The sequence below is a fragment of the Pelobates fuscus genome, chromosome 3 (genome assembly GCF_036172605.1).
Source record: "Pelobates fuscus isolate aPelFus1 chromosome 3, aPelFus1.pri, whole genome shotgun sequence".
NCBI lineage: Eukaryota > Metazoa > Chordata > Amphibia > Anura > Pelobatidae > Pelobates > Pelobates fuscus.
The window spans coordinates 90,449,380-90,473,699 of NC_086319.1; the positions used below are offsets into that span (position 1 = coordinate 90,449,380).

The following is a 24,320-nucleotide window of genomic DNA, read 5'->3' on the forward strand; positions in this document are numbered from 1 at the left end:
AATTTAATACATCTTTTTCACTCAAGGGAATACCTTGGAAACCTGATCCATCAATATGTATTCAGAATGGCAGATCAAGCCTCGTCTTATATATTACACTGTGATTATTTTCATACTCCCTAGTGTGTCTCACCTTTACTCCCCTGTGTATCTCTCCACACTCATTTACCCCCTGGTGTGTCTATTAGAACACTATCTTAACCCTGGTAGAACTTTCCAAAACCCCCACTCTCCCTGTTAAATTTTGTACCCACGACTACCGATATTGTAGTGCGGCAAAGCAAGACTTTCTCTGCTGACTCGGTCATTTGAACTCCGAGTGGCTGTGCAGAGTCAACGGCCAGAAATGCATGATAGAGGATTTGTAAATATATCACATACTGTGCTATTTGTTTCCTTACCAATTTAATTTTATATTGCATGGTTGCACTTTTGGCATCGGGTTCTGAGGCTTAGACGAATAAATTGTGCAAAAATGCGTCTCTTGCTGTGCTTTTTTTATGGTTATCACAGTGCCAAATATATACAATCTGAAGTCCCATGGCTTAAAGCCTACATTGACAGCTATATAGGCCAATTTGAGCCAGCAATTATTTCAATAATAATATATAGGAAGAAGTTTTACCATCTAAAAGGCTAGCATTTACATCCGAATAATACTAGCCGTTGCTTTGCCATGACAACCTATGCATCCTAACTGCCAACACATTATTAGCTATGACTGCACGTTGCAAGAATAGGATAAAGTTGAATCTTTTCAAAGAAACTTTGAGTGTACTAATAATGTTATGACATACCAAATACATCAGAAGATTTCCACATGGTTAAAATGTTACACATGGCTGTAATTAAGTTTAAGAAAGCAGGTTTGTACCCTCAAATGAAATAAGAAAATCTTTGCAAATGTAATTGTCACTCTAAAGGATGAATATATTTCTTCGGTAGGACACACAGGATCAGGTACATTGTTGGCCCATTGATGCTGTATTTAATCGGCTGTTGATTTGCCAAACGTCCTCTGTATGTAGAATTTCAATCTTGTCTTGGCTGCATAACTTTTGTGTGTCTTCTAGCATAAGCTAAAGTGAAATATTTGAACCCAGACAGACATCCATATAGTTATAGCCTTCGATTACCATAAAAAGTATAAATATTTTCTTGTTGTATCTCAGCACCTCCTAAGATCAAGTCACCCTCTCCTCTCTTGCTGGCAGAGGATATCTGATCAAAACGTGGCAGCAAAAAAGATCACAAATTACAAAAGTCCTTGTCTGACTTACTGTGTCAGTCTATTTTTCATTGCAACTTACTTTACATTTTATTCACTTCTTAAATCCTTAACATTATCAAACTCCTCTTCCCCTTCTTCCAGTGTTCCACTCTGTATTTCAAATATTCATGCCCAAAGTCCTGTACATCCCTTGCAGTGCCTGGAACTTAAAAGCCTTGTATTTCTTCATCCTACTTTCACCAGATTTGTTTTCCCTACAGTATTCCACCACGTGATGTTCTCTTTTTACGAAGGCTTTTTCATTTCCCATTCCTGGAATTCAAACACACAAGCATTAATAGAGACATGTTGAAAATAAAAAAAATAAATAAAAAAAGTGCATCTCTTTCATGTACAGACTGATTGGGAAATGTATTATGGGTACCTAAAAATAGACTTTTTGAGACAGCAATTATTTCTAAAATAATAAAAACAAACGATAATTTATATACTGGTCCCACAATAAGAGTTAATTATACAAGTAATTTTAAGAGCTTAGTAATGTTCTCATGAAAGACATTCACTGACCAGGAGATGTACTAAAAGAGCGTTAATCACATTGCCAAGGTTCCTTGTACTTCTCCCAGACACTTTCAACATAAACGTTCTAAAAACGAGCCACCTGATCATTGTAAATTGGCCGATAACCACTTCGGAAAACCAGCACTACCAGCCGCGTGGAGCGGTTTCTCAGACAAACTCTCGGCTGTGGCTGGTCAAAACTTATCTTGGGTGGTATTTTCGCTTCACACTTGGGTTCAGGGTGCTACTTTGTAAGATTGGTTCCTTAGGGACAAGCTTTCCAGGGATACCAGATATATGGGGGTTCCTATAGTTTATCTATGCGTTTTCAGGATATTTATTGTCAGACGCCTACCTGTCCGAAAGGTTAATTAACCTAGCGTTGATTAATCTGATCATGTCCCAGACAGAGGTGCTTGGGTGGGATTACTATTGTTTCAGTTACTGATCACATGCTGGGTATAAACGTCTGTGTAAATCCCTAATAAAGTGTCCTTGTTTTCACCCTTCTTCAAGTCTCAACTGATGTTCGGGTAGGTCTGCTATAACCAATTAAGACTTTGAGGGATTAGGAGGCCTGTTTGGTGGAGATACCCAGCCACAGTATCAGAGCTCCGTCACAAATGTTTTAAAATAAGATTTACTTCCCTTAATCCAAAGCCAGGTGAAGCTCCCGGCACGCCGCCTTGTGTCGCATGGCAGTCCAATCAAAGTCTTCTCATAGAGAGGCCTATGATAGGACCATTTAACAGGCAAGGGCGCAGAGAGAGAGGGGAGGGAAGGAGGAGAAAATAAATAAAAAATAGCAGACTGGATAGGGAGGAGATAGGGCTCTAGTTAATGGAGGAATGGGGACGTGTAAAGGGAAAAGTAGAGAATGTGTCGCCAGCATGCAATGGGCGCTGACTACAGACGTAGAAGAATATGCACAGAATTGACATTAGGCATAGTTCCCAGCTGCCCAAGTCCTGTGTGCCAATGGCGTAACTATTGCCCAGCACACAAGTGCAAATTACGCCGGATGTGTAAGCTACATTGTACACATAGTCCTACTGCCATGACCACTTCAAAAAGCAGAAGTGGTCATGGTGATTGTAGAAACCCTTTAACCCCTTAAGGACACATGACATGTGTGACATGTCATGATTCCCTTTTATTCCAGAAGTTTGGTCCTTAAGGGGTTAATGGGGTTGAGTTTGAGAAAGAATATATAGACAAGAGGTCATCCCTGAGACGCAAAATAAAAAGCGATACATGTTTTATACTGTAAGAATTCTAATGTAGACATCTCTCTTAAAGATGGTATTTATCAGCTTCTGAAGATTTGTTTTCCCTTTTTTTAAAGGTCTGAATGCTTTTTTGTAAGAACTGATCTACCATTCAAATTAACAGTTATATCCTGTAATAGTCTATGGAAATATCTGATTGACATTTAGGAATTAAGAACAATATTACCCCTTTTTTGTGCAGTCACGTGGAACAATTGAAGAAACAGGAGTGTAAGGTTGAACATAGACACCTTGGTTTTTTATTTTATTTTTATTCAGGCTATATAAGAAACATACCATTAATAGTTTGCTGTTATTTCTTGCTAGAATAGTCTACACCTCCACTTGTGGCCAAGTTGTGGACAGATTTGGATGCCTATTTGATTTTTTTTTTTTGCAAGACTATTGCTAAACTCCTGCTTTACACAAAATGTAGTTAGTTACCTTGGCCTTTTGAAGCACTTTGCCTTTGTTTGATGTTACATTGGTTGGAGGTTTACGTTTTAGTTCTGCTGCACTATTGACTGGCACCGGGCGATCAGCTTCCTTCTGGACTTTAGGAGCCTTGCAGCAAAATAAAGCATTTTAATTAAATAATTATATAAGTGAAAATAAATACATATATTTTAGATATTACATACACACAACATGCACACGTATATCAAAAGGAAAACAAGATTTTATTATAAATTCCCCTAGAAATGCAAACTGTGACCAAATTATATCTTGCTACAATGTCCTGCACATCATGGATACTTACTGGGTTCTCAGTCTTGCTAGTCACAGACAGCCCAAGCGAAGGGCCTCCTGCCAGAGATTTCTTCAGGCGCTCTTTGACCTCAGTCAACTGCAGCTCCAATTCCACTCTGGCCTTCTCGCTGTCCTTACATTGCTCTTCCAACATGGAGAGTCTGGCCTCCAGATCCTGCTGCTGCTTGCCTACAGACAGAGAATGTGTGCTGAACGTTAGAAACCAGTTACAGCCCCGGTCACAATGTATTATACAGGCTTCAAAAATAATGTAAGGAGAAATATTTAGGGGACAAGAACATACACAACACACAACTTCGTATGGTCATCAATAGTATTTTTTATCACATGATAATAACGCTCCCGTACACATGATGAAAGATGTAAAATGAATTTATGAAAGTTCCTACCTGAACTGTTTTTTAATGTTTCTTTGAGTTCCCTCCTCTCCTTTCTCATTTCCAGCAGTCTGCTCCGGATAGCCTCCTTCTCTTTTTCAAGTCTTTCTTTCTCCATCACAAACTTGCGAGCATCTTCCTCTGCTCTGGTTTTACCATATTTATACTGGTTGGCATCTAAAAACCATCATAATTCACATTAACTGAGAGAGTGCTTTTCTTTCCTCTAATATATGCATTTTTAAAAATAGCCAGTTTTAAATTTTCTTCCCCCATTTAGCTTATTATTCACCTAAAATTTGCAATTCCCTTATTAATTCTGCCTTTTCAGGAACAAACCTTTGTTAAACCTGGTTAAACAAGTTTGACATAAAACCTAGTAGCATTTAAGTGTGGGATTTTCCCAAGGAAGCAACACACACTTCAAATGTGCATTTACATCAACTTAGCTTAGGGGAAAAAAAAAATTCCCTTCGACATTCCTACCACTTGGGAGATCCTCGTTAGTACTCCAATTTATGGAGCCAATTATGTCTTTGGTCAATTTCCTGGTGGCAGAGAGCCCCTGTGCTCATTATTCTAACCTCAGACAGGTCATTCCAGTTTTTACACACATTCCTAGTCCTAATTAATTATAGAATATAAATAAAAATTGATGAGTACAATGTCTCAGTCTACCCAAAGATCTCACTGATGAGAGAAGTCCTTGTTGTAATGTGTGTATACACTATAAAAACTCAAAACAAGTAATATTACATTACATATAAAGATCATAACAGATCAGTGTTAAAAGAGAGGTCATAAATAAAAAAAAATAAAAAGATGGATTTTTTTGTGTGTTACGACCTGTACAAGAAATAGAAATTCATGTGCTAGCTGTAGCAAATACATAGTTGGCAATGGTATTTTTTTACATTAGTATAAAAACATGCAATGTAACTAAATAAACTGCTGCTTGTGTGGGTTTTTGGCAAAGTGACATATCTGAGACTGTATGTGTTTTATGAACCAACACTTGGTAGGAGTCCCTCATGTTGTATTTGTATAGTGACATCTGCTGGACTAATGGATACTTTGCCTCTCATCGAAAATAAATTAAGTGTTAAAATTATTCATTGTTAAAGTGATGGACGGGTTTAACTATTTAACAATGAAAAGTAATGTATATATCTATTGAGTAGTGCAGTTGACAAAATAGAACTCCAGAAATGGAAAAATCCCCTAGAATTCAGTTTTTTTTTTTTTTTTAATTTTTCGTTTAGTGTTTCAATATATTTTTTCATTTTTGTTTTTCCCCCAATTCATGAACTTTTGTGTAGCATTGTTCAGTTTGTTGCTTCTTTTATTTTAAACGTTCATGCGTACATCTCAAAATACTTTTGGTCTAGAAGAAGGGTTAATATCCCACATGATTATTACTTGTATTTATCTGGGTTGTTGGAACTGACTGAGCAGTACAAAAGAACATACATTTGAGATTAAAGGGACAGTCAATTACCCAAATTAAAAAAAGCAAACACTTTGGTAGATATACCCCTACTTTAAACAAACATTTAAAGGACCACTATAGGCACCCAGGCCCCTTCAGCTCAATTAAGTGGTCTGGGTGCCAGGTCCCTCAGGTTTTAACCCTTCACATGTAAACATAGCAGTTTCAGAGAAACTGCTATGTTTACACTGCAGGGGTCATCCAGTCTCTAGTGGCTGTCTCCCTGAGGAGGAGAGGTCACCAGCGCAGAGGGAGTCTGGCGCTGGATTAAGGTAAGCAAATTAACCATTTATTCACCGCGGAACAGGGCTCTAGTCACCGTTTAGGTTCCTTTAATTATGGTATTTTTACAAAAGGGTATATTTGAAATCAGCTTGCAAAAGCTGCAGATCGCTTATCTTAACCCGCTGCAAGCCAAAAAATGTTAAGCCTTTACATTACATTATTGAAACCTGCACCCCCCTCCCCCTGTTTCATTTTACAAAGAGGACACACTCTTAACAAAGCACTCCAGCAAGCTAAACGAATTTAGGGATCTGGAGATCCCATTAAACAGAAAATGCATAATGGACTTGTTTATTTTTGCACCACAATGCAATCTACTGGATCAATTACTGTCTATTATTTTTACTTACTCACACATTCTCATAAAAGAGGAGACTGTTTTACCACTGTCTAAATGACTCCTGATTATTGATTGTCCCTCTATTAATTTTCAGAGCTACAATGCTGATGACCCTATGCTTAGACTTCTAACCCCAAATTGGAACCTTAAATAATACCACAAAATGCAATCCTTACCCCTAAACGTAAAAAACTACCATACACAACCCCAGGTGTCACTCATAACCCATTACACGTCTAACTTGAAGTACTACCCTGAACGTTGTCATCCAATACAGAATACGATTCATAATCCTAATGCCAAATACTGTTCCATAGTGATGTCTCCAAAACTTTTTATCCTAAACAGTTTTAGAATAATAATATCACATCTCTCAAAGCCAACACTTTACATGAGACTTTACACTTACTGGAAGCATGACGTTTTACTTTAGCTTGAGAGTCCACGCGTCGGGATTTTTCACTGCAAGATGAAGCATGACGTTTTACTTGTGTTCCTCCAGAAACCCGTTTGGGATCTTCTATCTTAGGAAACAAAATAAAAAGATGGTGGTGAGTTTGGTTCTCTACAAATATTTATCTAGAAGATTTCTGCAGAGTGTCTGGCAGGATATGAAAGACAACCATTGGACTTTAGAACATTTATCGAATTTAAAGCCAGTTTTACATTTCTACTGGATAATGTTGTGATCAGTCTAAAACAAATCAAGTAAGACATACGTTATCATGTGTATGTGTTCACACATATTTCTCACACTCATGCATCAATAGTAAAAAGAACATTGACCCTTGCTCTTGAGTTTGGGTAAATGGGCTTCTGATTTGATTGTGCCCAAGAGCAGGTCATCAATGTATTGATCAACATTCAATATTCAAGTTCCCCTACTTTGCAACACGACTAGTTTATGATTTAGAAAATATAACCTTGTCAAGTCACCATATACACAGCACCCAGGACCACTTATACTGACCTGTTAGGTATACAATATGCAAATTATGCAACAAAATGCCTTCTAATGTTCTGCTTAAAAATAATGTTTTACTGAAAAGTTAAACTGCTTTGAAAAAAAAATATTAATGCACTGCAGCTCTCTATTAACCCCTTCAGGACGGAGTCAATAGTACACGTTCTGATCAAAACAAAACGTAAACAAAAACTGGAATTTGTCTGTTCACCCGTAGTTCCCCTCTTTCATATTAAATGCACCCACACTTATTATATATCATTTTGTTCAGGAGAAACAGGGCTTTCATTTCATATAAAATATTTGTATTTGAAACAATTTATTATGAATAAAATAAAAAAAAAAAACTGAGAAATGTTAATTTTTTTTTTAAATTTGTAGTTCCGCCTCACATTTTAGCTGTAAATGTCATAATACTGTTAGGTTTTACGGCAACAAAATGCACATATTTGTAATCAGCGATGTCTCACGAGTACAACAGTACCCCCCATTAACAGGTTTTATGGTGTTTTGGAAAGTTACAGGGTCAAATATAGAACGTTCCATTTTCAAATTGAAATTTGCCAGATTAGTAATGTTACCTTTGAGACAGTGTGGTAGCCCAGGAATGAGAATTACCCCCATAATGGCATACCATTTGAAAAAGTAGACAACCCAAGGTATTGAACGTGGGGTATGTTTAGTTTTTTTTAGTAGCCACTTAGTCACAAACACTGGCCAAAGTTAGCGTTCATATTTGTTTTTGTGTGAAAAAAGCAAAAAACTAATATTTGGCCAGTGTTTGTGACTAAGTGGCTACTAAAAATGACTGGACATACCCCATTTGCAATACCTTGGGTTGTCTACTTTTGCAAATGGTATGCCATCATGGGGGTAATTCTTATTCCTGGGCTACCATACGGTCTCAAAGGCAACATAACTAATCTGGCAAATTTCAATGTCAAAAAAATGAAATGCAAGCCTTATATGTGACTCTCTCACTTTCCAAAACACCATAAAACCTGTACATGTGGGGTACTGTTATTCTCGGGAGATTTCACTAAACACAAATATTAGTGTTTTAAAACAGTAAAACATATTACAACAATAATATAGTCCATAAAAGTGCCGTTTGTTTGTAAAAAATGCAAAAAACGTAACTTTTACTTAAAATATCATAGTTGTAATACAATTTACCAGTTTTAAACACTAATATTTGAGTTCAGCGAAGTCTCCCGAGTAAAACAGTACCCCCTATGTACAGGTTTTATGGTGTCTTGGAGAGTTACAGGGTCTAATATAGTGCTTGCGAATTAAATTCTCTGCACTTTCTCCCTGTGTTGTCAGGCATGTCAATCAAATTTTAATTAATCAAATGACATAATTATGTTAAAAAAATTACTTAAATATACACGTAGAATTTTAATATATATGCATTTATAGGTATATAAATTCTACGTGTATACTAATGTAATCTTTTATGTAATTATATGTATTTATCTCTATATATATATTTGCGGTTATTTGTATTTTATATATAGATAGATATATATAGAATGTCATTCTAAGTGTATTCTGTTTCCAATATATATATATATTAATAACAAAATACAGTTAGAATGAAATTACATATGAATATATAATTTATTTTATATTTTGTTTCAATATTTTATTTATTTATTTAATTATTTTATTTATTTATTATTGTAATTATGCGTATATATATATAATATATATATGTAGATCTATTATATATATAATATATATACATATTATATATATGTAACGTCATTCTAAGTGTATTTTAATATTAATATATATACTAATATTAATATTAAAATACATTACGTATGACGTTACACATATATATATATATATATATTATATATATATAATATATATACATATTATATATATATATATAAAAAGGCATTTAATTTATTTTATAACATTTTAATATTTATTTTTTTACACTACCTACCAGCAGGGGGACTGTCTAATATGTTAAACAGTCCCCCTGCTGGCAGATCCATAGCCAGCTATAGGGGGCCATGTGATCGCTCTTTGAGAGCGATCACATGGCCCCCGGGGGCCTCATTTGCCGGAGGGGGGCTGCCTGGGCTCTCAGACAGCCCCCCAGAAGAGGATCGCGGCGGAGGTGAGTACACCTCTGCTCCTGGGGCTGCAAGCCGTTACGGCGTTCTATGCCGCCGCAACGGCTTTAAAGCCCTTTAAAGCCGCGACGGCATAGAACGCCGTAACGGCGTTAAGAGGTTAAACAAGAAACACGTGGGATTGTTTACTGGAAGCCCCACACCCACTTCAGTAGGTGGCCACCACAAAGACTTTAAGACCCTAATGGCTATGGGTGTCTTAGATTACCCCAAAATTAAAGGAACACAAACATGTATTTCTGACACTATACTGTTAAACCCACTGTTTAGATCACCAGCCCCCTATCAGACCAGTAAAAAGGTGATTTTGCACACTTTTTTCCCCTACACCTTGAGGGACTTGCCACAGCTGGCCCCGACTTGCTCCACGTCAGTGACGGAGATTATCAACCTTGATGATTTCAGTCAATTCAATGCTTTACAATTAGAAAGCATTGACAAAATGCCACGCAGGGCCGGACTGGCCCACCGGGATACCGGGAAATTTCCCGGTGGGCCGCGGCAGCTGGGGGCTGCGCTGGGAATGTATGTGCCACCGGGTGGCCGGTCCGGTGGCACACACTCTGAGGGGGCCGGACGGCGGCCGCATTCCACACTGGAGCCGCCGGACCGGGTGGCAGCCTCGCCGGTCCGGCGGCACTCCTGTCACTAATGCTGGGGGCTGAAGGAGGAGGGAGGAGCATGTCTCTGTACCATGCTCCCTCGCGGTTCCCACAATTCCCAGCACAGGAACCGCGAGGGAGCATGGTACAGAGACATGCTCCTCCCTCCTCCTTCAGCCCCCAGCATTAGAAATGCCGCCGGACCGGCAAGGCTGCAGCATGAAACGTGGCTGCCCCCCCTGACTCCTCTCAGGTGCAGGGCCGGCGCTTTCATCAGGCCACCAGCTCCCTGGGGGCACCACAGAGGAGAGCCTGCTGCTGAACAAGCCGGCAGGAAGATAAAAAGATTTCCCTGACCGGGCGAGGTGTCGGCCGCCCCCTCACTTTCCCTTAATAGAGCAAGACCTGGCAGCACTAGAAGTCTCCCTACCAGGTCTTGCTGTCTGTTTGCTGGAAGGAGTGCTCGGTCCTGAATAAGAGGAGGGGATAGGGAGTAACAACACGTCCCCTCCTCCTTCTACTCACATGCTGTGGGCTCCCTCCCAGCACTTGGTAAACACTGCAAGGAGGAGCTGTCTGCAGGAGGAAAGATTACTGCAGAGGCATGCTGCTCAGGGGCTGGAGGAGAGAGAGAGTGACCACACACCAGAAAGAGGTAAGTTAGAGCAGAAATAACGGGGGATTGAGGAGAACAGCTAAGGGGTGATAAGAGAAGGAAGTGGAGTGATAGTGACAAAGTAAGAGATGACATACTCACAGGAAAGAGAGAGCCCTGGACTGTGGCTCTGCCTAAAGCTGAACATTTCATTTAGGCATAGCCACAGTCTAGGGCTCTCTCTTTCCTGATTCTAATCCCCATTATTGCCCCTAACCCCCCCCCCCCCCCCTACAAATTTGTAACCCCACTACAGCAACCACTACAGCACCTAACCACGATTACAGCTCAAAACACCCCACCCCACTATTGCCTCTGATCAACCAATACTGCCCCTGACACTTACACTACAGGTCTTGACCCACCCCTACTGCTCCTTATATCCATTACAGCCCCTAACCCCCATGTACTGCCTGAGATCCCAATCAACAGCAAACCCCCAATACAATTAGAGATAACCCTGATTCTCCCTTCCCATCTTATGCTAAATGGAAATTCCTCTACTTTTTACATGTTTTTCCTACACCTCACACATTGCCACACATATCACTCACAGTGGCCCAAACTTTTCACTCATGGCTACTCACACAGCTACACATAAAGATACCACTCACATCTACCCACATGCAGCCACGCACATCACGCACAACTATAAACAGAGCCAGCCTTATACATCACGCACAGAAATCCACAACATACACCTAACACATAGCTACTACACTTACAGCCACCCTACACAAGACGCACACCCACACCACACATCCACTCAACATTTTAATAAATATTCACATTACATAATATTAAAAGAATAACATAGGGGAATAATTTCCTGGTACACATCCTACTGAAATACACTGCACATCCCTATGTGCAGCATGTAGTGGCCTTACTGTAATCTGGGCAAATAAGCAGAGATGGGTGAGTCATATGGTTGTTACGTCACAACATAGGGGGGGCGGCAAATTGTTTTTTTGCCTAGGGCGGCAAAAATCCTTCCACCAGCCCTGCTCAGGTGGGTGGGGGGGAGAAAGGTAGAGGGTTCAGGGAAGAAAGAGACAAGAGACAGAGGGGGGAGAATAGAGAGACAGAGGGGGGAGAATAGAGAGACAGAGGGGGGAGAATAGAGAGACAGAGGGGGAGGGAGAGTGCCATAGGGAAAGGAGGGAGAAAGAGACAGAGGGGGAGGGAGAGTGCCATAGGGAAAGGAGGGAGAAAGAGACAGAGGGGGGAGAATAGAGAGACAGAGGGGGAGGGAGAGTGTCATAGGGAAAGGAGGGAGAAAGAGACAGGGCGGAGAATAGAGAGACAGAGGGGAGGGAGAGTGCCATAGGGAAAGGAGGGAGAAAGAGACAGAGGGGGAGGGAGAGTGCCACAGGGAAAGGAGGGAGAAAGAGACAGAGGGGGGAGAATAGAGAGACAGAGGGGGGGAATAGAGAAACAGAGGGGGAGGGAGAGTGCCATAGGGAAAGGAGGGAGAAAGAGACAGAGGGGGAGAATAGAGAGACACAGGGGGAGAATAGAGAGACAGAGGGGGAGAATAGAGAGACAGAGGGGGAGAATAGAGAGACAGAGGGGGAGAATAGAGAGACACAGGGGGAGAATAGAGAGACACAGGGGGAGAATAGAGAGACAGAGGGGGGAGAATAGAGAGACAGAGGGGGGAGAATAGAGAGACAGAGGGGGGAGAATAGAGAGACAGAGGGGGCGGGAGAGTGCCACCGCGAAAGGAGGGAGAAAGAGACAGAGGGGGGAGAATAGAGAGACAGAGGGGGAGGAAGAGTGTCATAGGGAAAGGAGGGAGAAAGAGACAGAGGGGGAGAATAGAGAGACAGAGGGGGAGAATAGAGAGACAGAGGGGGAGAATAGAGAGACAGAGGGGGAGGGAGAGTGCCACAGGGAAAGGAGGGAGAAAGAGACAGAGGGGGAGGGAGAGTGCCATAGGGAAAGGAGGGAGAAAGAGACAGAGGGGGAGAATAGAGAGACAGAGGGGGAGGGAGAGTGCCACAGGGAAAGGAGGGAGAAAGAGACAGAGGGGGAGGGAGAGTGCCATAGGGAAACGAGGGAGAAAGAGACAGAGGGGGAGGGAGAGTGCCACAAGGAAAGGAGGGAGAAAGAGACAGAGGGGGGAGAATAGAGAAACAGAGGGGGAGGGGAGAGTGCCATAGGGAAAGGAGGGAGAAAGAGACAGAGGGGGGAGAATAGAGAGAAAGAGGGGGAGGGAGAGTGCCACAGGGAAAGGAGGGAGAAAGAGACAGAGGGGGGAGCACACTATGCTGGCGCGATGCATTATGGGGCTGGTAAATATTTTTTTCCAGGGCTGCTTTTAATTCCCAGTCCGGCCCTGATGCCACGCTGCGGCCATCAGCATCTCCTTATACATTGAATCAATGCATCTCTATGTAAAACGTTCAGAGTCTCCATGCAGGGCGTGGAGATGTGGATTGCCAGTTCTGCACACTATGCTTGATTAATACAGGAAGCACCTTATAGTTCATTAGGAAGCACTTCATATTTACATTGAATTGAAAGTTTAACAGATTCATATGCATTAAAAGGAGAAGCAATAAACGGTTCACCATCAATCACCATACCTTCTCATAGGCGACATCATCATAGACCCGTGAGTCACTGCTACTGCTTTGTGAAGAGGTTGCCCATCTGGAAATAAAAATAGTGATTCATTAAGTTAACAGACGTCAGGTCGAGGTGACTTAAAGGGACACTCAATGAAGTAGTCTGGGTGCCAGGTCCCTCAGGTTTTAACCCTTCACATGTAAACAGAGCAGTTTCAGACCTGACAGCCGCTAGAGGCGCATCTGCAACACTGGATGCAAAATTCGCATCCAGCATGCAGAACGTCCATAGGAAAGCATTGAGAAATGCTTTCCTATGGACAGTTCGAATACGCGCTCGGCACCTGCCGTGCATGCACATTCCGCTCCACTCGTTAGCTGACGTCGGCGGGGGAGGAGAGGTCACCAGCGCCGAGGGAGCCCGGGGCTGTATAAAGGTAAGCTGCTGAAGGGGTTTTAAACCTTCAACACCACGGGAGGGAGACCCTGAGGGCCCTATAGGGTCAGGAAAACGGCTTTGTTTTCCTGACACTATAGTGATCCTTCAATTCTGTCTGATAGCAAGATGACATCTCAAGTGCTTTGCTAATTTTTACAATGTTTGCATTTACCACATCAACTGGAAGGTCACAAAAAAATAAAAAATAAATAAAAGTTATCTACTATGTTCCAACATAAATTAAATAAGAGATTGTAAAAAGAAATACTTATGGTACACACTCTAACACTATAGGCACACGTATTATGGGGGTTAATTCCACCTCTAGAGGCCTTCCCTGCTCACCGAGTTTTACTCTTGAAAATGTTGAACGTTTTCAAATTGCCCGTAAGAAAGCATGGATTCAAGCATGTGGCGCTAGCTGCGCATGGGCATTAGGTCCTCCATTACCATAATGTCGGAGGAGGAAACAGAACTAGCACTAAAGGAGCCTCGTCTCTGGAAGGGAATAAGTCATTGCCTATCCCTGTATATCTCATTGCACTCCAAAAATAAAGAATGAATGGGGGGGGGGGGGAATTGGGGGGGCGCTAGTACGTTAGGACAGGGCACACTATAGCAATACGGTTTGTATTTAAGTTTAAGATAAAATGTTACACAATATTGTATTTACTACACCACCAACATATAACATTTATAACTGTCCAAGTGATCTTATTTTACATTGAGGGCAATAGCAACCATCAGAGAGATTACAATTAAAAGATTGACTGCAGGATACACTACTTATTAGAGATCTTTTGTGATCTTGCCACCGACTTTGTGTGAGGTGTAATTTTCACTATTTGCTTCTACTTTGACACATTAGCTTTGCTGATCACAAAGTTTCATATATTATACATGGCAGGATTTCAGGTTCTGTTTTGTCCAGAGATCAATTCTAAGCAGTTGAACTTCTACCTCACCCAACAAACTGCAATCACATGTTTTAAGTCCCTGTAGTAATGTACACACATAGAGCTCATAAGACAGATTGTGTAATGAACTGTGGGTAGGGGTTTTTAATGTCCGTGTACGGTCTGTATTGTACAATGCAATCACACCTTCTATATCTAACATTATGTTAGTCACTCAGTAAGCGTCTGCATTTTATCTCCACTTACAGGAAGGAGTGGCGTACTGCTGTGACAATGTTGGCTATCGTCTCCACGTCCACATAGTCATAGTGTAAGGCTTCTGGCTTTATTTTCGAGCCAGTCTGGGCCAAGAGAAGCCCAATCCAGCGTCCCATTTCTTCCGAAGAACTGGCCTAGAGAGAACAAAGAGTAAGAAACTATTCTAGAGATATGCATAGATTAAAACAAAAACATTAAATTTCCCTGAATTAAATAATTCTATGAAATTTTATTTTGCAAATCAACTGGACATACATAAAATACCAGCTGTTGCCAAACTATCTAGGCACGTTTCACATTCAAGAATTGTAAATAAGTAGTCCTGGGATACTTGCCTCTAGGATAGAAATGTCCTGACTCTGACGCAGAATGCGAAAGGCAAAGGGGTGCAGTGGACCAAGTCCTGGTGATACCTCACAGCCTCTCAGTGCGATAGAATTAATGTGTGTGCGTAGATCATTGCGGTCCTTGTGGAAATAGAGTGTGTGACCCTTTAATCGACACCATCTCTCTTTCCAGCACTGATTTACAAATACATTCAGGTAACCTGTGGCAGACATTAGGAGCACAAGAGTGAAGAAGAAATGTCTCATGAAGAATATTTATAATACAGTACAGAGAGAAGGACAGTGGAAAGTTTAAAAAAAATACACTATGATTTGTTTTATATACTTCACTTATTCTTTATAGAATACCATCACTGACCAAGTGCCCAATTTATGGATCACACACACGGAAAGAGGAAAATCTGGACTCAGCGCAGAGATAGACATATACATACTATCCAGCTATCTGCACCTGGATTTAAGAAATCTAACTAAATTTATTGTGCAAAAAAAAACAAAAACAAAAACAAAAAAAAACCGTTGAAAGGATCAAGTGTTTCGACCTCTGAAAGGTCTTTCTCAAGATCAGGACCAATAAACCAAGTTACATTTGCACAATAAATTAAGTTATACTTCTTAAAGGTGTGCACCTTTATGATTTTTCTCTATATATACACATATCGCGGGTCTGCACACTGGTAATAGCTAATAATTTCAAGCAGAGGGAAGAGTGCCAAACTTACTTTTTGTAAAGTATCCATCCAAAAGGCTTGGCACTCACCTTTCTTATATAAAAAAAGTAAATGTCATACCCTGGTGCTAACCGCGTTTAGTAGATAGTTCCAGTAATGAAGTAGGTGCACTCAGGTTTTTTTTTTGTGAACACAAATACCTTTTTAATCCATATGAGCAAAAATTGACACTCTGTCCTGATTGACGTTTCGACCCTAACCTGGGTCTTTCTCAAGATCAACAAGTGAAGCAAAAATATTTACACTATATACAGTAAAGAATAAAGTGACTTCCCAATCCAAGTGTACCCGAACACGTTCATGCGGGACACGTGACACCCTGTGATGTGAAGGCGCCGAGGTACATGCGGTCGGTTGCTAGGAAACATCAAAACAACCAGCCGTTGTAATTCAGTGTAAAGTGTAGTGGAGAGAATGTGTACAGAATAATGCTGCGAGCAGCATCTTTTTTTTTTATTATTTAATATTTTTGCCGTGCAAAAAAAATAAAAACATACAATTTCGAGGTACCCCAACGGCAATCCTCAAACAAGCATCACATGGTACACTTTGAGTATCAAGTTAGACATGCACAATTTTATGATATTAGGGATAAACATGAGTATAACAATTATGCTAAGCCTATTAGGAGAAGGAGCGTATATGCAACTTGCAATAGTAGTTAAGCTTGGGTTAGGAAAAGCATTATCGTGAGTGTGCACTCTGTGTTAGGCATAAACAAGTGTGATATGCACAGGCTGAATATGTGTGGTTATGGATCATATTGCTATAGCTTAGCCGATAAGACAATACTTCAATACGGTTGAGGCCAACATGTGTTTCGCTATCTACCCCTGATTTAAGCAGGTGTGTCTCATCGCAAAATATTAGGTGTGTTGTGACTAAGGGTAGAGCATGACGGTATTATTAGTGTAACGGAACCCCTGGCACACCGACCGGGTACCCTCCGCTCAGGGCCGGATCAACATAGGGGCTGATGGAGCTGCAGCTCCAGGCCCAGGCCCATGGAATAGGCCCATTGATTGAAAAAAAAAAAAAAAGTTTTTTTTTTTACATTTTTTTTATTTTGTTTACACACACTACTCTTAGCGTTGCCAGGTATTTCTCATGGTTACCAGGTATTTCTCAGAAGTATTTCTCAAGTATTTGAGGCTGCCTAGCCAGTGCCGGTATTGCAGTAATACCGGCAATACAAATGTCTGTCTCAATACCAGCACTGGCCAGTAGGGGGTCACGGCTTGTGTGGAGAGAGGCAGGGATAAGAAGTAACAGCATCTCTCTCCCTGCCTCTCTCTATTCACTGATCCGCGGGGGTGCATCTCTGCACAGAGTCCAAACAGCAGGTTCGAGCCTGCGAGACATGGGGACGGTGAGAGACTTGGGGACACTGAGACATTGAGACACTGGGAGACATAGGGAAACTGGGGAATATGGGGACCCTGAGACACTAGGGACACAGTGGCCCCATGTCTCCCAGTGGCCCCTAGTCTCTCAGTGTCCCCATGTCTCCCAGCCAGTGTCCCTAGTGTCTTAGTGTCCCTGTGTCTCCCAGTGTCCCCATGTCTCTGTGTCCCCATGTCTCTGTGTCCCCATGTCTCTCAGTGTCCCCATGTCTCTCAGTGTCTCCATGTCTCTCAGTGTCCCCATGTCTCTCAGTGTCCCCATGTCTCTCAGTGTCCCTAGTGTCTCTCAGTGTCCCTAGTGTCTGTGTCCCTAGTGTCCCAGAGTGTCCTAGTCTCTCAGTGTCCCCATGTCTCTCCCATTGTCTCAGTGTCCCCAAGTCTCACAGTGTCCCAATGTCTCTAAGTGTCCACTAGTGTCCTAGTGACATGGGGACACTGGGGGACATGGGGACACAGACTCTAAGGGACACTGGGAGACATGGGGATACAAACACTAGGGGACACTGAGACACTAGGGGACACTGAGACACTAGGGGACACTGAGAGACATGGAGACACTGGGGGACACAGGGAGACACTGGGGGACACAGGGTGACTTTGAGACTTGGTAGATATGGGGCACTCAGTGCCCCATGTCTCCCAGTGTCCCCTCATGTCTCAAAGTCACCCAGTGTCCCCATGTCTCCCAGTGTCCCCAAGAGTCTCAGTGTCCCTAGGTCTCCCAGTGTTCCCGAGTATCTCAGTTTCCCCATGTCTCCCAGTGTCTCTCAATGTCCCCTAGTGTCCTAGTGACATGGGGACACTGGGGGACATGGGGACACATACACTAAGGGACTGGGAGACATGGGGACACAGACATGCCCTTTTTGTGTATGTTCGCCCCTTTCGGCAGTTCTGGTTATGTGATTTGTGTCAGTGGCCCACCCTTTTACCCCATCCACAGACTTCCTGCTTTACTGGACACTGCTATTGTATGGATTTACTTGAAAGATGAAAGCATGAGATTAGCATAGTGTATGTGTTTTCTCATAGCTGCATCATATGAGTTTCCCTCCAGCACCATCTCCATCAGATACATGACGCTTAGGAGGCATGACTGTTTTAGCGTTTTTGGTCAATAAGATTTTGTAATTAGGCCTATCATAATTGTCAGCACCAGGCCCACTGGGCTCTTAATCTGGCCCTGCCTCCGCTGACGGATGCTCCTAGTGCTTTCCGAGGTCTCCAAGCACTCTGCCTGACACCATAACCACTGCAGACCCCACGAACCGCCGCAGCTTGTTTGGGGTCTCGCCGACTCCACCCACTCTGGACCCAAGACCAGGGTCCAGCTTTCAGTAGGTGGACCTCTCCGAATTCCAGAGAACAGGAACAGGAACAAGCTCTTAGCAGAGCTCAGCGATTATACCCTGGGGAGTATAGTGATTATAGCAATCCCCAGAGTGTAGTTCTCCAATCCCCCAAACACGAGCCAAAACTTCATGAAGGTACAAGATGATCTGAGGTGCTAGCACACCCAGTCTGCTTTTATTTCCATCTTACACATATAAGACCGCCCACAGGGGAGGGGTAAAATAGCCAATAGCATAACGGTTGCAACCCACAGGTTCCCTCCCCTCAGATAACCAGTTAACATAATTATTACAGCCAGGAAAACTACAGTTTTTATACATGTGCTATAACTTTAAAACCGTACATCTTCATAAAAACTACATATTTAGAATCAGCACACTTTAAACATAAACCCTTCCAAAAATCAGACAAATCCCTCCAGTGGATCAAAAGTTAGGTGGAAGTCCTTTATGACCGACCACAAGCACAATTTCCTGCCCAAAACAGTTCCATAGATTTGGGCTGTGCGGTCGGTCAATTTCATGCAGAAAAACGACTAAGTCCCATTCGAACGGGCGTTCGAATATTCGAACGGGACTTAGTCTCTGAAGCTGAAAAACGAAGTGTAGGAGAAGGTAAGGGTCAGCTGTGTTCGGTAAAATGTGTAGCCGATTTCAGTTCTATGGATTTGGCTACACACACCGCTGACCTCGTTCGAAGGAACAAAGATGGCCGCCGCCACGTATTCGTTTGTCGAATGGCGGCCACTTCGACTACTTCGGCTGCATCCGAAGTGCCAATTTAAAGCTGCAGAATTGTTCCATATTATTTAAAGGGACAGTCTTATAAAATCCAATCTGCTAAAAGAGTTTTTAACAGGTAATACCTACCAGGGGCCTTAGTCTTAAAGGGTATTGTTACCCAAAGTCTCAATAGGTCCCCAGACAGTTCTTAAAGGGTCAGCAGCAGTACAATAAAATACCATTCACTGTGCTTAAAGGGCCAGCAGTCGCACAATAAAATACAATATGCCCAAATGCTGCACCTGAAGGGCCAAATCTCCCAGGGACCATCGTCAACAGGTAAGAGGCTGGCAATCAGGCTCCTCCAACAGCCATGGGTAAAGGGCAGCTTGTCACCAATAAACCCAGTGACAAAAGGCATTTCGTCACAATTAGCAGTGTGTTTTAAGCAGTCTCAGAGGCAATAGGAGGTATGAGGGATTGGGCGGATATCTTATCTATGGTGGTAAGTGTCCCAGTCAGCCAACTCCTGCCTGTAGGTTACAGTACCGTTTAGGAGCCTCTGCCGCTTTTCCACTGCTTGGGTACAGGCCTGGTAGGTGAGCTTGATCAGTAGGGCAATTTGAAGCAGCAGTGTTGCTCTCCTCCTGTTGTGGCCCAGGCGTCTTGCTTGCGTGCAGTCGTTGGTCGTAGTAGACCCCCGGTCCTCTTATCTGGTACGGGTGTTTGTACTTGCTGGGGGTCGTATGGCGTTGTGGTGGTGGGTGGTCCCCTCTGCCCCGGGACTGTGTTGGAGCTAGCACCCTCTTGACGGCCCATGGTCGTCCCTGTCGGGAAATGGCGGTGAGTTGCATTACGTTGCATGGGTCTTCGGGTGGCATCTTTCCGCCGGTGTGGTCGACGCTTGTGGGGTATGCCCCTGGTTGCTCCCAGCCTGGGAGGGCCTCTTTTGTGGGAGGTCGCTTTTTTTGTTTTCTTTGTGCCCTGAGGTGGCGGCCCCGGTTTCCTCCCGCCATAGACTTTTGCCTGTGAGGGCGGCGTGGGATGGACTGTCGCTGCTTGCAGTCGCTTCATCCACTTGGCCCAGAAGCGGTCGAATAGTGCATTGATGGGGTCACCAGCAGAGTCATAGGTGCCTGGGGTGGGATCTGGTCGTCGTTGGTCTTGAGTGTCTGGTTCTATCAGTGCCGCCATCTTGGAGGCCCTCACCACCGCGTTACTTGGTAGGCTGGCGGGAACCGACATTTGGTGCGGCATGTGGGGTCTCCCTTCTGACAGGGACCGGGGGGGGGGGGGGAAGTGGTTTTCGTGCACTTAATGGCCTTTGAGTCGGGCGGGAAGGCGGCCGTCCTTCCCCCTCACCTCCTCCGGTAGGCCCAAAATGTCGATCGGGACAGAGTGTCAATTTTTGCTCATATGCAATAAAAAGGTATTAATTGTTTTTCAAGTGCACCTACTTCATCACTGACACACACACCTACCTTTAGAAGCTTTCAGTAAATGTTCTACACATTTCTAGCCTTTAAAACTTTCATTCCAAAAGGATTATTTTTTTAATTAAATAACTTGGTCCTACAATTGATTCTCATAAATAACTTCCAAGTTCAGAAAGGGGAGTAATCACAATGGTAGCATTCCTGTCCACTGCTCTACTTTAAGAATTGTGCTCTACAAATAATGCTCACATTTAGGACAGCTTTATTTTTGTTATGCGTACATGTGTAAATATCTGACTGGCGTTTGCCATGGTCGCCCACAATGGACTGGTTTAGAACAGGGTGTTCCAATAATGACAAGATACAAGAGAAGCAATGCTGGGTACTTACCACAGCAAGGGATATCTTCTTCAGTGGATGAGGTATGATGTTCCTCCACAGATTGTTTCTTTTTAGAGAAACTGATAATTCTAGTGATTTTCTTTCCTGCGGCACGGCTCATGGATCCTTTCAGCTCAGCAAGCCCGCTTCTTCGACATTTCCCTGTGAAAATTAATTTGTGTTCTTTCTTTGTGTTTGAAAACATGTATTTCTCACAATAGTTAAGCAAAGCAAAGACAAAATAACAATGCATGGTCATCCACTTATAAATATAAAAGCCACACTTTAGGGTTTGTATTTACAACAACGCTGGGTTGTGGTCTGCCTCCTCAGACGTCATCCAATGGGGTGGGGCGACCTAACGCACAGCGAGCGTACATTAGGCCTTCCCCCTAGGAAAGCATTGCCTCAATGCCATCCTATTTTTCTGACCCTGGACTTCCTCGTGCAGCGTGCAAGTATGTCCAGCATAGTTTCACGGAGTCAAACTCTGTGAAACTCCAAGAAGCGCCTCCAGTGGCTGTCTGGTATACAGCCACTAGAGGCAGTCTTAGTCCTGCAATGTAAATCCTGCAGTTTCTCTTAAATGGCAACATCTTACATTGCAGGACTAAAGGGGGACAGTGCACGCAGACCAGTTATACGATATGAAGTGGTCTGAGTGCCTATTGTGTCCCCTTTAAGTCACCCACCACCAATTCATTGTAACTGGGGGAATTAACAAAATAGGGGGCACCTGCCTGTGGGCCCCCATTAATACTTCCACTCTTGCTTCATGGGTGGGGATTAAATATATTAATAGATCACCATAGCTACTGAAAAAGTGTTCATTTCAGTGGGACTTGCAAATGGAATAAATGCAAAAATTAATAACATGATTATTCAAAGTGAATATGACTCACCCGTCTCCCTGTTCTCTTTCCCACTGCTGGGAGAGCCGTTATCTCCATTTGCTGCACTGTCAGAGTCAGATGTCTTATCATGGGATAGCCTCTGTGGAAATATAAACAGGATAATGACTGTAAAGCGCATTCTTGCAGATTACATTAGTGATACTGGAATTATTCGGGTTTGGCTACGGATTACTGGACCCCCAGGGAAGCGTCTATTTGGCGAATAAGAGGGGCAGCTTGAACACACTTCCTGATCAGCTATGCCTGCTTACTCTCTTCATAGCCAGCTTTGCTCCTATGGATGTTGATGGTGAGCTTTAATTCTGCTCACAGTCAGGAACACTATAAATTTTCCTCTTCCTTTTATCACAGCACCGTCTAGTGCAGTGGTTCCCAACCCAGTTCTCAAGTTCCCCCTACCAGTCCAGGATTTAGGGATAATTGTGTCTAAAGTGTTTTTAGGAAAAAAAAAAAATACACTTTAGACACAACAGGGCAATCCTTAAAACCTTGACTGCTAGGGGGTACTTGATGACTGGGTTGGGAACCCCTGCTTTACTACAAAATAGAGTCAGCATCTGCTCACATAGGAAATATTGGTTCTCTTTATATTTTTAATTTAGTTTGTAAATAAATATTGGTATATCCATTTTAGTGGCAACCTCATAACAAGAGTCAAATACATGGGCACCATTTGTCTATCAAGACAAAAACACCTAACATTACTTGCACAACTTTTATAATTTACAAAGAATGAATTATTGGTTATTTTTCATTCAAGAATTCCTAACAAAAACTTGCACTTGCAATAAAAAAGCAGCACTCCACAGTCCTGAAGAGGGTGTTACATTTATTAACTAAAACAATGACATAATAAACCAGTAATATAGGTTTGTTTATTTGCAACCAAATCTGACCAGATTTCAGGTGTTCCGAAAAATGTTCTATCTTCAGCAAAAAGCCGAATAATTTTTGCTGAAGATAGAACATTTTTCGGGACACCCAACTTCAGTCAGACGTCAGTTCAGTGCATTCAAATGTCGTTTTAGGAACCAAATGATAAAATCAAAAAAGTGCAAAAATTGAACCAATCTGCTACAAAATATGTACGCAATACAAGGTTATTTAAATATTGCGCAGTACGCGGATAGGAGGATTTTATTTCCATTTGGTCAGATCAACTGAAAGAAAAAAAAAAAGTAGCCAATTGAGGGAAGAGCAGAGTTTTTTTTTCTATATTCTATTTAATTTTGCACTGCCCCCCTATTGCGGTCTCTCACCCATCAGTTTGTTTTTTTAGGTTACGGGCGTAATTCAGAATATCGAACATTCATTTTAGTTACTCTGTAATGCGGGCTGGAATTTGGGAATTCTGCTTCACACCCGATTGGCCCAAATTTGGCCGTATTTCAGTTCACTCCAAAACAAATATCCAAGTCTAATATATCTCACAGTTCAGTTAATAAATAGTAGTTCTGTTGCTTAGACAGTGCCAAGCTTTTGCCCGGCCTGATACATGTCTCCACTACTCTATGCTGCCAAATGCTGGATCGTGCTCTAGCGGCCACATCTCGTTCATGCCCGACTGAACGATCTTGCAGAATCATTAGACTAGAAGCGTGCCCGCAAATCACGAGGATTCTTAAAGGGGAAGTACCCAGGAGGCAGGTAGGACACTATTTAATCCTGCTCATACCTGCAACCTGTATTCTGTGCTCCTTGCTGTGATCAGTTACTCCTTGCACCTAGTCTGAATATACGGTACCTAAACCGTGTCTTGTCTACTGTTTATGAATCTGTGTTGTCGACCTATTGCCCGCCTGAACTCGTCTCTGCCTTATCCCGGTCTGTACCTCGCTTCAGACATTCTCCGGTTGTTGTGGGCTTTATTTACTAAACCATGACAGAAAGGCATTCTCACCTTGTCCATATCCAACTTGTGTCTTAGAGCTGGGGAGGCGCAAGAGCTTCCACTGTTTGGACTGCTAGCTTCTTTGATGACCTGTTAAAAAACAAAACAAACAAAAAAAAAAAAAAAACAACTGTGATGCATCAGAGGAACATAAATATCAAGTAAAACACTTTTAATTCATAATAATTAGCAAAACCTTTAACTAAAATGTTTTCAAGTAATTGAAGTATTTTTTGTAGATCATGCCCAGAACTGTACC

The 24,320-nt window shown here is 42.4% G+C and overlaps 1 protein-coding gene across 1 annotated transcript in view; it reads right to left on the reverse strand.

Moving 5' to 3' along the window:
• Positions 1–784: 784 nt before the first annotated feature.
• The window catches only part of AFAP1L1 (actin filament associated protein 1 like 1), an 86,264-nt gene continuing 62,728 nt past the window's right edge, over positions 785–24,320 (reverse strand). Inside the window, exons 8-18 of the mRNA XM_063447356.1 lie at positions 24,071–24,151; positions 22,159–22,249; positions 21,266–21,418; positions 15,219–15,430; positions 14,872–15,017; positions 13,288–13,354; positions 6,732–6,846; positions 4,221–4,385; positions 3,821–3,999; positions 3,505–3,624; positions 785–1,543 (exon numbers count right to left, since the gene is read on the reverse strand). Of these exons, the coding sequence (XP_063303426.1) occupies positions 1,517–1,543; positions 3,505–3,624; positions 3,821–3,999; positions 4,221–4,385; positions 6,732–6,846; positions 13,288–13,354; positions 14,872–15,017; positions 15,219–15,430; positions 21,266–21,418; positions 22,159–22,249; positions 24,071–24,151 (1,356 nt within the window). The 3' untranslated portion in view covers positions 785–1,516. The remainder of the gene's footprint in view (positions 1,544–3,504; positions 3,625–3,820; positions 4,000–4,220; positions 4,386–6,731; positions 6,847–13,287; positions 13,355–14,871; positions 15,018–15,218; positions 15,431–21,265; positions 21,419–22,158; positions 22,250–24,070; positions 24,152–24,320) is intronic.